Consider the following 14,316-nt stretch of genomic DNA (forward strand, 5'->3'; position numbering starts at 1 on the left):
TTTCTCTCTTGACAGATTTAGCAATGCAGTTGAATCAAGGAAAATTTGAATATAATGGATCATGCGGGTGAGTGATATGATTTAAACTGTTGTCAATGTGTATCAGAACCCTTTACTATGGTTTAATAAAAATTTGTCACTATTAATTATGTGTTACAAAAGAAAAAAGAGATACTAGGTGAAGAGCAGAAATTAGCAGAATTCAGGGGGAATTATCCCCTGCAAGGAGGTAGTCTAGTGAATATGCTTTTTAATTATGCCCATTTTTTAAAGATGAGATAAAGAGGTTTTGTGTGCACATTATGAAGGTGATTGTGAATACCGTACACAGTTCTCAATCTTTCTTTGAAGATATGCCTCAGGATGGAGATTCATTGCACAGTTCGCAGAATGGCCAAATTTACTTGGACAGGTTGAGTCTTAATACATAGAGCACATTTTTTAATCTGTGTACTTCAGTTGGAGAGCAGATCTCACAGAGAATACTGAAGGGTTTTATCTCTCTAAGCTCTTGCTCATGACTTTTGCATGAAAAAGGATGCTCAAGTGACGTTGGTAGATTTTTCTCAAATGTTGAGTTTATACCTTAATAGGAAAGAAACCTTATTCAGAAAAAAAAAAACAAACCAACAACCCCCCCCCCCCAAAAAAAAAAAAAAAAACACTTAGAAAGAAAATCAGATGAAGCTTGGTAACATTCCTTATCTATAGAGTGGGCAACATAGTGCTTTGCCACTCCATGCCTTTATTTCAGTTGTAAACTCGCCAGATAGAGGCTCTTGGTTTTGACAGACTTGCAGTCTCTAGTCATTTCAGTCAGAACCCTAGAAGAGAAACAAAGCTTTTTTTTTTTTTTTATAATAGCAGACTATGTGTTTGACCCACAAGCCTAGTAAAAGAGCACCTTTCACTCTTGCCAAATGCCCTGAAGGACAGGCATCATTATCAACATTTCTTTCTGTCTGTATTCCTTTTTTCTCTGTTTTACAGTTTTCATGCTGGTGACACAAGATTGAGTCACTGTAGCTTCAGCATTTTTTATTACAGAAGGCCTGAAGCAGAGGCTAAGGATGTTTCTGATAGTTCCTTTCTGCCCATAACCTACTTTAAATTAATAAAATGTTATGAAATCACGTACATGTATAATGTAAGAAAAGTGAGGAATATTACTTTCCTAAACAGAAGCCACCTTATGAAAAAATGGGAGAAAACGCTGACATTCTTTCCACTGGAATTTGTCCAATGTTTTTTAATTATTTATGAATTCTTTCTAGGTCTTTATACCATTGAGTACCAGTGATTCACTAGAGAGACTAAGGGTGGATAAAGAATAATATGCTAGCAGCTATTGTCTGTCAGGGTGGCAGAATTAGCAAGATGGCTCCAGTTACACATTTTCTTCCACCAGTGGAAGAGAACCTCTCTTGTGTAGCACAGCATTTCTGTGATCAACTGCTGTTTCGTTTTGATGGCAGAATCCTTGCGGTTTGATTCATCAGGGCACGTATTGCCTTCATTGGTATGTTGATCCAGTGTATAGTCCTCAGGGATGTATTGTAAGTGTTATTATGGTAGTACCTTTCATGCTACTATAATTAACAATCTGTCAGCACTGACATTATCAGCTGTTTCCCCCAAGGTTTTATAACCAAGATGAAAAAAATAGCTTCAAGCTGAAATTTATTGTGTGAATCTTAACTCTATGGAACTACTTCATTTTAGAAAAAAAAAAAATGGATAAGCAGTCTGTATTTTTCCAGACTGTTAAAGAATTAAAACAAATGAGAGCATCTACTTTTTATGATATAACTCACTGTATTTTAAAAAACTATTATTAAATTATTTTGAGATGTCCTTGATTATATTACATTTATTTTCATCTTAAAATCTAGGGTTGATTTTATCTCTCAGTAGCTGGTAAATCAAAATTAAGATTAAAATTTATCTGTATTCTAGACAATCGTAATATTTCCTTTTACTTCCTCACACTTGCAGCTGGAATGGTAGTCTGTATTTCACAGAGCTGTAGGAGAGTTCATTGTTTAAAGCTAGAATATCCATTTTGTTTGTATTTAATACAAATATAATTTCCACACAAGAATAATTTTCTTCTTTTTCTTGAAATAAGGTATCTACTTAAACCAGATTTCATGCGACGACCAGATCGAACATTTGACCCTTTCTCTGAAACTCCTGTAGATGGTGTAATTGCTGCAACATGTTCTGTACAGGTAAAACAGCAATAGACAAACTTCTGCCATTTACCACATCGAAATTCACTTTTAAATGTCAATGAAATAGGATATCTATAGATGATGTGTTTGGATTGTGTGGATTTCATGAAATAGCTTAAATTGGTTTTTTTATATTGCTGGCTAAGGCATCTATGTTTGCTTGATCTGAGAGGAACATGATAGAATTAGAAATGGTTTCTTATTACACATTATCACTGAATTTTAAACCCCCTCGTGCTCTTTTTGAATTACATCAGCTGACAAAAATGAATAAATGAGTGAAGTTTATTTCTGTGGACAGTGTGAAATTATACAAAGATCACTTGTCAGCATAGAGCAAGGAGGAATATGGGCACACATGGACTGTATATTTTCAAAATAAGTAGAGAAAAATGATTCATGTTATGGAGGTCCTTACTTTAGAATTATCTATGAGTAACAAAGTCAATAAGACTTCTGTTGTAGTTCTAAAGCGCGGCTGGGTATTGCATTTTGGAAGGAGGCTGACAGTTGTAAAACCTGCTTTGTGACTTGACAGTCTATTCTCTTTGTTCAAATACCCTGTGTGCAGCACCCTCTTCTAAAGGCTTAAGCTTTCAGCTATTGCTTTCTGTGTGCAGCATGGAAATTTAAAACTCTCTCTGGCCAAGGGTTCATTGTGCATTCTAGACATTTCATTTGCACCTCCAGAAGAACAAGAACTTATTAATGTTGTTTTTCTTCAATTGTTAATGACTGTACAATCCCTCTAAGAAAGAATTTGGATCTAATAGTGAGAACGTAAGTGCTAAGTATCACTAGAGATAGTTCTTAGATCACATATTTTGCCATTTGGTTGTCTTGTGTGACTGAAACTAGAATAAAATTCTGTATAAATTCTGTTATGAAAGAGTTGAGTGGACCAAAGCCAATGATGGTACCCCTCAGCCACATAACTTTTCAGATTTGCTATCCAGAGTATTCCTGGAAGAATGTTAGATCATGAAGAAAAAAGGGCTTGAGATGAGCTTAGATCTGTGAAATCTTGTTTCAGGTTTTTTCTTCCCTCCTTGATCATAGTAATGACAACATTAGCTGTATTTTTTTAGTAGTAGATCATCTTGATGGAACAAAAATTTTCCATGAAGTAATCACCTGCTAGGGCTAGGTTCATCTTGACTTGGAGTAAAATTGCAACAAATCTTCAAATCCGTAACAATATAGAGGAGTTGTGTGAGGGTTTTGTTTGTTTGCCTTTTAAGCATCCTGCATTTCCCAGACACGTAATACAGAGGTAGACTGACATGTGATTAGTTTAAAACCTTTACCTAAGTTAAAGCAGAGCAGTAGCTTCCTTTCACCTCTTTGTAGTCAAGATATGTAATAGATGACAGTATTTCTGAACAGAAAGTTTAAAGTTGTGGAATAGCAGTGCCCAGTCTGGTTGTTTCATTTAGTGTTTTTCAGTAATAGAGTGAAAGCATTTGTGAGACATGGGCAAATTGGGCTGACTGACTTACAGCTGTTAATACCATAGCACAATGAGCACAAACATTTCAAATTAGGGATATATTTAAGGTTTTATCACAAAAGCTTTTCTAAAGTGCAATTTTAGCACTAAGTGTACTGTTTTCATATAATGAAATAAATATATCTGTTCTGTATAAAGCATTTTTCAGACTGCTGTCAATTAAAAAAAAAATACATCAGTATTTCCAGGATTCATAAAACTGTGTGTAGTTTATGGTGATTCTATTCTCTGTACTGCTTTTCCTTACTGCCATGTTATCATGTTGCAGGTAATATCTGGTCAGTTCTTATCAGACAAAAAAATTGGTACGTACGTAGAAGTGGATATGTATGGTTTACCCACGGACACGATACGTAAAGAATTTAGAACACGCATGGTGATGAACAATGGTCTGAACCCTGTTTACAATGAAGAATCATTTGTATTTCGAAAGGTAGGATATTTGGAAAGCACAGTTTGTGATTGCCAGCCCTTTTGCACATGAGCATCCTTGCTCACTTGAGCCACCCCTCCCTGCTTCAGTCTCACTGCTCACATGAATAAGTACTGCTCCCATGAAAAAGGGTTTGTAGGGTTCCTTTTGACTACGGTAAACAATCTAAAGCTGAAATAAGCTTTCAAGAGGTTGTTTGGGGTTTTTGTTTTGTTTTGTTTTTTTAATTTTGTTTGGTTTTTCTGATGGATAACTTATGTAGCTATCACATGATTATTTTTGTTTGTTTGTTTCTGTTTGGCTTTTCCCTCCCCTTTGCTTCCTCCTCCCACTTGGAGGTAGCCACCTGCTCTGTGGCCATGCCTGTGTTCAAGGTATGCAGTCTGCTCAGAATGAGCCCCCGCTGGTGGACACCATCATTCCTTGGAGATTTCCTCTTCCCTGCCCTGGCAGTGGCTGCTATCTTGCACTGTTCCTTCAGCCCAGAGGGCAGGTGAGATACTGCATCCAAAGCTAAGGTCAATGTTATTACATGGAAAAGTTGGAAGGGTGCTGTGTTCCTCAGATATGTTGCCAGCTCCCTCCTTCAGTAGTCCATGTGCATCATGTACCTTTTTCTTTTTCTTTTCTTTTTTTTTTTTTTTTAAATATCAAAAGAAAAACAAACCTTTTTTTTCTTGATATGGGGGAGTTAAAAAGAGAGATCAGTCGTCCATGTTCAGTTTTTATCTCTCAGTCTTTATATATATGATACACACATATATATATTTTTATTTTTTATTTTTTTCCTGTCAGCTGGAGTTTCATCCAGATTATACATGTGTTAGCAGTGCCATCTTTGATAATGTCTGTTTTGCTTACACCTGTTTTGTTGTCATGCAAAATTGTTGCTCTCTTATTCCAAAGTGAAAGACTTTGCCAAGTGGTGATAACGCTTTACGCTTGGGTGTATTACATACATAATCTGCTTTCTTAGCTGTGTAGCCAGTTTTTGATAGAAAAGTAGTTAATGCAAGAGTTTTTTTCTGGAATGAATATGACTTCAAGTGTTTGTATATATGAGGAGGCACGGAGAAGATGCTTAGGTACAATGACAGGCAATCATGCTGCCCGTGGCTTGCTGGCCATATGGCCAGCATCTGCTGCTTTCTGATTTCTTAAATCAAAATGTCCATAAATTGTAGGGTGCACCCAGCTTCAGTCTGAAAGGGGGGTACCTGTGTATTGTGGCATGGGTACAGTGGCCGATGCCAATATTCTTCGCACATTCTGCTCCAGTCTGCAATAAACAATTACATGGTCGCACATTCCCTTGAATAACTCATACTGTGAGACAGCCAAGTGATTATTTTTCTTAATCTCAGGCCCTTATCATATCAGCCTTGGCATTGTAATGAAGACATACATTTGTGACTAAGCAGATGAGTGGCATAAACACAGCAGGAACAATTCCTCTAGTCGGAGGAAATGAAGGCATGGGGCGCACAGAACTAAAATATCGTAAGGGTGGAGGTGCCTACCAGGATACCATAGAAGAAATTGATGGAGAGGGAGTGATAAACTTAGTCGCCACTCCTGCTCCTTAGCAAATCTGTATCTAAGCCCATCATGTAATGAAAGATGTGCTGATCTGTGGCCTGTAGAGGAGAGATCTTACCTGCCTTACTTGGGTTACAGTGTTCTCCTCAAGCTGATGTTTAACCCTACACAGTTTCTTCAGGTAATGTGTTTGATTGTTCTTCTGTCCTGTTTCCATGTTTTCATTTTAATTAAAATAAAGCTTCAGCTGTTCTAACCCAAGTTCTGTGTTGTCACTCTGTTATGTAAGGGGGAGGACAGGGTGAATGCTGGTGGTAACCTGTGCTGGGGGTGCTAAGTTAAAATCAAGTAGAGCAGGATGTTCGTGAAGAGCTCAGGTGGGTTCGGAGACCAAAAGCATGCTTTATTTTGTGCCCTCTAAGACCAGAAATGAAAGTGGCAGGGGGAAAGTCTAAGGGAGATAATAGATGCAGTTTACTTAGGTCTTCCCTTTTGTCCCATTAGCGTTGATGAATAGAGACAGGTAGGGAAGGAGTGGGAAGACCTTTCCCAGCATGCAGTCAAGGCAGGGTGGCACAAAAGCTGCATCTCTCAATTAGGCTGTCTCCTCACTGCTCTATGCACAGAGGCAGCACCTTTGTTCCAGGGAAGGCAGGGGAATTTTTTATTACTGTTTTGGCCGGCCCACATGGGGGCTGACAGATGCAGACAGCTGGCAGCATCCCTGCCTACCATGCATGCCATGTACCCTTCATGTCATGAGTACAGCACACCCACTTCTGCTGGCAGCACGCCATTTCAGCAGGTCTGACACACTGTCCTGCCCTCCTTTGTCTGCTTCTCCCCTTTGCAGAACCTGTAGTTCAGCATACATCCACATCAGCTTGTGCTTGCACTCTTTCCATTCTTCATTGCCCTTTTGAGTACATCCCAAATCCCATCTTTCTGTCATAATTCCTCCCAATTCAGCATTATCTACCCTTTGGTTGCTACTGAATCTGTCATTTCCCATGGAGTATTTACCTGCTACCTTATCAATGTCACCAGTTTTTGGTAATGAAAAATAAATATGCAAAATATTTAGCTAGTGCAACTGTAAGATGCAGGATTTGCATGTTCTGAAATCTACTCATTATTTAGGGTGAAAAAAAGCTTTTCTAGGAAATACTTATCTTAAAGTGTTCAGTTTGCAGGGAATGACATCGTACAAGTGATGGTCTGTTTCTGGCAAAGTGAATGGTTCAAATACGGGAGGCAGGGAGGGTGCTCCTGTATTAGTCATTGACTGTCTTCCTTTTATGGCATTTCAGGTTATTCTCCCTGATCTTGCTGTCCTGAGAATAGCAGTGTATGATGACAATAATAAGTTGATTGGTCAGAGGATCCTGCCTCTGGATGGTCTGCAAGCAGGTTACAGACACATTTCCCTTCGGAATGAGGGCAACAAACCACTTTCTCTTCCAACAGTTTTCTGCAACATTGTGCTTAAAACATATGTGCCTGATGGTTTTGGAGGTGAGATAAACCTGTATCCCAGTGTGCTGTTGATCTTGGGTGTTGGTGGGAGGTACTGAAGTACTGTAGTGTCAGTATGCCAGCTGGAAGCAGACACACAATGCTGGAGGACTGGAAAGATTTAGTATTTTAACTCCTTGGAAACCCTGTATATTCAGTTAAGAAATCAGCTTTCAGACCAAATGCCTGCCTCAGTATTAATGACAATTACATGTATCTGTTAAATGACAAAATAATATTGGAAAATAAGCTAATATTAGTTAGCTCAATTTGATTTTATCTGTTGACATTTTAGGAAGATTCTTCTTTTGGTATTTTTTAATTACATTTTTTCTGACATAAATATTTGTAATATTAACATGTAATTCAGCTATATTGTTTGGCCTATAGGTATAAACAATTGATGCAGAATCTAGACATGTTTTTTTCAAACAAACCACTTTTGTATTCTTGAGAATATTGGCATATTGTTAAAAAATGGACAGTGAAATAATTTAGCATCAAAAACCTCTCTGTACTTTTCTCTCCCAATTTTACATGTTTTCAGTGTGGTTTAATTATTTTGGGCTTTTCAGGAAAGTAATTTTTAATGTGAGCCATTTCCGTGGTCAAATTGGCAGGGCCATGGTCATTTTTGCTGAGCAGTGGCAAATTGCTACATGTGGATAGGAACAAACAGCTGAGAATAATCATTACACCACTTAAATCAGTGTAATGGGTAAGTTCACCCTGAGGGTGTACCTCTGGGGAATGTTTTCTTCACTGTAGGTGAAATTTGCTGTTATTTTAGACAATATGTAAATAATTTAAAACTGTAAAATAGAAATTGTGCTAAATGCTAGTGCTCTGACTCTGCAGCAAAAAGTTCACCTTAGAGTTGATTGGTGAAACTTTATTGATAAAAATGATGGTTTGTTCCTTGCAAAAATTATTTCAAACCTGCTGTCTATGCAAAGAATTACTGACAGTTCTCTGAGTGTCATTTCCATACTACAAACTGGAGAAAGGGAAGGCTTACGTGACATGTGAGATAGTGTATCTTCAAGTCTATGTTTGCTGGTATTTATCCAGGCTTTAAAAAAAAGAACAGGTCTAGACTTCAGTAACAGTATTTCATGGAAAAAGCTAAGCATTTACAAAAGCATTTGTGTTGTTCATATGTGAAATCCTGGTTGCTGGCAAGTCAGCTGGAGTTTTACCACAGGTCTTGGAGCACTACCATGACTTTATGCATCATGTTTCATCTACAGTATTTAACTTCAGGGACTTTGTTGCAAGACAAATGTAAGCTTCTGCTAAAGTTCGAGATTCCTGAGGCAGTAATTGAACCACGAATCTAAGGGACACATTTAAGTATGTGCTTTAATTCTTTCCTGAACTTAAGCTTTTGATGGTAAATGACTCAGTTAAAATATTTTCTAAACTAGAGACATGCTTCTGATTTGGGATTAATGTTTTCCTGAATAATACCATGCTTTTTCTAAGAGTAGAATTTAAATTTAGCAGAGTTTGATGTGGCTTAAGCTGCTGAGTGTGCTAGTCATGTAGGAAGAGCATATATTTTATTTTCTTTTTTAAACTGCATTGTACAAATTCAGAAGTCAAATACTTGTTTTTCAAAGAGAATTTAAACACCAGTTTAGAATTTGTGAACTGTGCACAGTTCAGTACTGGTTGATCTACTACATTGCCAGCATTTCTACAGATGGTTTATCTGGTAGAGATGAGGACATAGAAAAACATCACTACCCCTAAGTGGCAGTTTCATTACAGTACAGTGCTACAAGAATGAGAGAACTGGTTGTCATGGCTTACTGTCGGAGTTGGGAAAAACAGACTCCATATTAACACGAACTAAATTAGTTCAATTAATTGTTCTTCTCTCCCTTGCCAGATAGTTTTGATGTGTCTCATGTATTTTTCTCATCGATACAGAGGAACAGCATGATGAACAACTGGGAAATAAATTTTGACACTTAGGTGGAATCATTAGTATTCTGTTGGCATGTGTTTTTTAATTACTTATCTGCAGTGAACCTCTCATTGTTTTATGAGCTATCTTAGGATCTCCATGGTTGTTTTAGCAAACCTGTAGAAAGGTATAGCTCAATTCAATAGCTGCCTACTTTCTTTTTTATTTCTTTTTTTTTTAACCTGTATGAGTAAGAAACTTGCACCAAATGATAACTAGAATGCATAATGCATTGTAGACTTTAAAAGATGCATGGTTTTGTTTTTCATATAACTTAGTATCTCATAGTTTATTCGAATCAGCTACTCTGTTCCCAATAAGATACAATACTGGCACAAATTAATGCAAAGTAGCATTCTCCAAAGAGAAGCTTCTTTGATAGAAGTCTGTACCTAAGTAAGCACAACTACTTAGGTTAGTGGCTAGAGTCCTCTGTAATGTACTTTTCCAGTCTTTTTCCTAGTTTTATATTTAATTGTGATTCTTCTACAAAATGCTGTTCCCCACCCCCACCTTACCTCACTGGGGAGAAAGAAAAACGTAAGCAGAGGACAAATGACAATGTGAGAAGCAGTGATGAGTCACATCCCCCTTGTAGAAAAGCTGAGCCTTTGGTGATGTGCTTGTATGGTTAGTAATACAATTTGCAAAGGTCTCGGTCTCCCAAACATGTTAGTCATTTTTACCTTGAAGCTGGTGATATCAAGTTCCATTTTCAAATGACGCATCATGTTAGCCGGGTAGTCCTGGATTTTCATTGAAGAGTGCATGCCAAGGACAAAATGACATGCATACTAAGTTAGGGGAAGGGGAAACAGTCAGCGCTGAGCTACAAGGCCATTGTTATGGCTGAAAATAAATTCTACATGGTTTTTGTATATATGAAGTAAGCTTCAGAAGACATTGTTGGGTCGTGACAGTTATTGGAGACAACCTGTTTGTGTAGATAAACAGAGTGTCAAGGGTCATGCTGTGTATTTAATACAGCTTTTGTTGGAATGGGAGCCCTGTCCATGCTTTTTTAGCTTGAGAAATGCATCTGGTGACTTCAGAGGAACATTTCATAGAACAATTTCGTTTGAAAGGGTGATGATATAGTCCAGCCCCTAGTTTGCACAAGAAGTTTCTTCCAAAAGCTTTTGCTGGGTTAGATATTTTTGCATACCTGGTCAGTGGACCAGCTTCTCAGTCTTGCATCATTGTAAGCTCACTCTGAAAATGGCTGAAGAGATGACGTGAAACATGAGCAAAATTCAAATGATGGTGAAAACCGTGAATGTCAAAACTGTTATTGCAGAAATAATGGCCTATTATGCTAGTGAGACCGTCTAGAATGTAAGGGTATAAAAGCATTTATCTTTTACTCATAAGCAGCCAAAAATAGAACTTTGCAGCATTCTGCAAAGAAACAGCTTCCTTGAAAGTGAAGTGCTGTCCACGGTCCTCCTAACGGTCGTGACAAAAAAAACAGAGTTAATTAAATAACAATATTTTGTAGTGAATGTTGAGTCAGTTGAACTTCAGCATTCAAAATTCCTTTCTTAACTTACTGCTCTGACAAGGAAGGCTTTATTAACTGAGACCAGTGACCCATTTCTCCATAGTACTGAAGTTAAAGTTTCAGAGGGATCATCGAAACAGATCGCTGCTGTGGTCTCTGAATGCATTATTATTGTAGGTGCTGAATAGGTTTAATTTTGTAAAATCATTTCTTGCTGTGGAGGGCCTTCTTTGCCATTTGTGAATTCTTTGATTGTCAAAATTAAGCATGCAAAGGGATTAATCAATATGCAGGTAAAGATTCATGTGTCTTTTCCTGTAAACCTATGGTTGCACATTTACGACTACATCTGGAAAACAGATTCTCTAATCTATATGGTATCCAGTGCTGGGTAGTGCTGTCATACCAGTAGTGGTACTGTGTCATGTGCAAGATTCAAATATTGGTCATTATGGTTCATAGAAATGCCATTTCACAGCCTGTCATGTTACAGACATGGAGCATCACACAGGCAAGTGGGAACAGATTTCCTCAATTGCTTTAACCACCCATCTGAAACTGCTATTTAGCTGCGAAATGCAACAGCGTTTTCTACAATTCCCTGCAGTCCCAAGTCAGTCAACACCCTCACAAATAACCAAGAGACAAAGTTATTAGTGCTTTTTGGCTCAGGAGATCTCATTCTGGTCTCAAACTATAGTGTCATCAGCTGGGAGTAAGTTAGGGTAACTTCGGTCTGATGGAGTCAGTTGTTTTTTTCCTAAATAAGGTACCTGGATTAATACCACTCCTTTGGTGCATTGTAAGCTAATTCATGTCCCTAGTGTGTTCCAGTGCTGTGGTGATGAGCACTTTCAGTCCTGCCAAGTTCACTATGGAAAGCTGGACTATTGCTGCAAGCCATGGTTCATAACTCAGGGGTAGACTAAAGCTCTTGTAAAAGATTAATTTCCAAATGCCTTTGAAGATCACAAAAAGTTGATTATTTTTTTCTTACAGATATTGTAGATGCTTTATCAGATCCAAAGAAATTTTTGTCTATCACAGAAAAAAGAGCAGACCAAATGAGAGCAATGGGTATCGAAACCGTAAGTAGAACTTAATGACAAACAGCCCATTTATGTTCATGCTATGTTCTTTTTTTAAAGTAAACTGGTCCTTCTTCAATTGATGCATGTTACCTTATCATTTCTCATTTTCAAATACAAGTCTCTTTGTCCTGCTCTGAAATACATTGGCTTATGTTAGGTACTGCAAGACTATTTATTATGATGTGAATGCTTCTTGCAGAGTGATATAGCTGATGTACCAAATGACACTTCAAAGAATGATAGAAAAGGAAAAGCCAATAATGCCAAAGCCAACGTAACGCCTCAGAGTAGCTCTGAACTGCGACCAAGTACTACTGCAGGCTTTGGATCTGGGACCGACGCGAAGAAAGGTAGACAAAAATCACGTGCCACGCTCTCAGTTCTGAAGTGATTCGTAAAGTCACAGAGAAGTACTCATTACTCAATTGTAGTTTTGTGGTTCTATTCATTCTTGCCCTTTTAGAAGGTAACTTCTTTTGCCCTTGAGAGTGATCTTTGTATAATTGCAAATAAATTTTGTATATTACTAAATGGCTATATAAAGCCATTACAGCTTTATTTTACTAAGTGGCCTCTTTGTGTACCTGTATACCTACTGCCAATAGTAGTAACCTACGTGACTCTGGGAGTAGCTTACTAGAGATCTACTGGAGGAACACCAAAAGAAATTACTATTTTCTGGTATAATCCACAGAAAAACTTCTGCTTTTTTTTCTTCCTCCACAAATCCCTTGGCAGAGTTGCAGATTTAAGTAATTAAAGGTATTTAGAATTCATTGGACTCTGTAGAGATTTCCCAACAATTAGCAATGTTTTCGATGTGTGGTTTTAATCAGAATAGTGATTATGGAAATGGCATGTTTATTGTAAAAGATATCCTTATTAAATGTGCCCATTTGTAAGTGAATAAGTATTTTTTCCTCACTATCCACTGTTCACTCTACAAATCACCTTATAGAGTCAGATGGGATTATTTCTTTCTCTCATATCGACACAGGTAATGAAGATTAAGTGAGAAAACAAATTTGTACAGCCAAATGAAACACAATAAATATTTCTGTTAATGGGCTACAAGAATTAGAATCTGTTCACTCTCTCTCATCAACCTTGGCCCAAAGGGTTTGATAAGAGTTAAAAGGAGCACTGACTGCTCTTGTTCTTAAACTTAAGCAGCCATGGCTGAATACACACATGTGAAGGGATCTCTTGAGAAAAAAGATGCAGTTTCTCTGGACTCAATTTTGGCAGTAAAACAGGTTGTCTCTGGCACCTGGACTTTTTCAAAGTTCTTCCTTGGTGTAAACCCCAGATTATTTTATGCAGTGAGGTGTTTTCATATTTCATGTATCATCACAAATATTAGTTTTATTGTGAATTAATTAAGCATGAAATTTGCTGACGTTGGCAACTAATTCCTTGTTGCCATGGAATCAGACCTGGTGCACCAAGTGAACACGTCTGAGTTTTAAAATAAGATCCCGAGGAAGTTTGTTTAGAACACAGTGTGCCTGACACAGCCCTGGACTTAAACTGAGATTTCAGTACTTACACATGCTTGTCTGCAAACATTTTATCCATATTTTTGCATGTTAAATTAGAGCTATTTGGTTTTATATCCCAGGTAACGATCCTTATTTTGTATTACTTATCTCTGACCTTTTAAGATCTGAATAATTCTACCATTGTTACAATATAAAACTCACCTTGCTATTAGAAATTATATATCCAGCAATGTAGGGTGTCTGGGGAAGGCTTTTCAAATGCACAAGAATGTTGGAGTGTTTTGTTCTCTGACTTTCAGTAACAGTTAAATCATTTGTGTTTTTGAAAACTTCAGCCTCTATCTGTGCCTAAATCTGTTCCAGTCTCATTGACTAGCCTAATGTTAATAACATATGATTGATCAGAATCTTATGCTTCTAAGAAAGTAAGATTCATGTTCCCTAAGGAGATTGCCTGCCTCCCCCTGCCTTTTTTTTTTTTTACAGTGTCTGAATATTTTTCAGTTAAATTCACCTTAAAAGGCAAAAAGTCCTTTTCAAGCCACGGGAATCTTATAGTTCACAGACACTATTAAGAGCAGGTAACTAAATACATTTGCAGTGTATTTATGTACAAGCAAACAATTTTGTGTAAAAGCTTGGAGAAAACCTATGCATTACAACTCTGATGGCTTTGTATTGACATTTTTATTAATGATTACATGTAGGATGTGCTTAGTAGTTTAAAAAAATCCTATGTCACAAAACATTTATTAAAGCATAAACGTGAAATGAGATTGATTTTTGTTTGCATTACAGATAAGGTGATCAAAATGTATTTTCATTCATCTAAATAGTACTGTTAGTCTTGTGTGATAGATTTGCATGTTACATTGAATTTACATTTTAATTTTCACTTCTTATGATTTTGTTTTTCTCCACCGATTTTAACCCTCCTTTAGTCTTGTACTGTTGCAGCATTTCTCATAGCCTGGTGTTAACCAAAATGCAAATTTTTACTGCCATTAACATACAGACTG

At 37.2% G+C, this 14,316-nt stretch overlaps 1 protein-coding gene across 5 annotated transcripts in view; it reads left to right on the plus strand.

Annotated features, from left to right (window-relative positions):
- The window catches only part of PLCB4 (phospholipase C beta 4), a 92,615-nt gene that overhangs the window by 46,901 nt on the left and 31,398 nt on the right, over window positions 1-14,316 (plus strand). For all 5 annotated transcript variants that reach the window (XM_086460816.1, XM_009946915.2, XM_009946916.2 and 2 more), the window contains 6 exons: window positions 16-67; window positions 2,129-2,231; window positions 4,013-4,177; window positions 7,027-7,231; window positions 11,704-11,792; window positions 11,995-12,145. In XM_086460816.1, coding sequence (XP_086316942.1) covers window positions 16-67; window positions 2,129-2,231; window positions 4,013-4,177; window positions 7,027-7,231; window positions 11,704-11,792; window positions 11,995-12,145 — 765 coding nt within the window. The remainder of the gene's footprint in view (window positions 1-15; window positions 68-2,128; window positions 2,232-4,012; window positions 4,178-7,026; window positions 7,232-11,703; window positions 11,793-11,994; window positions 12,146-14,316) is intronic.

Source organism: Leptosomus discolor, chromosome 2 (assembly GCF_034619465.1).
Source record: "Leptosomus discolor isolate bLepDis1 chromosome 2, bLepDis1.hap2, whole genome shotgun sequence".
NCBI classification, from domain to species: Eukaryota; Metazoa; Chordata; class Aves; order Leptosomiformes; family Leptosomidae; genus Leptosomus; species Leptosomus discolor.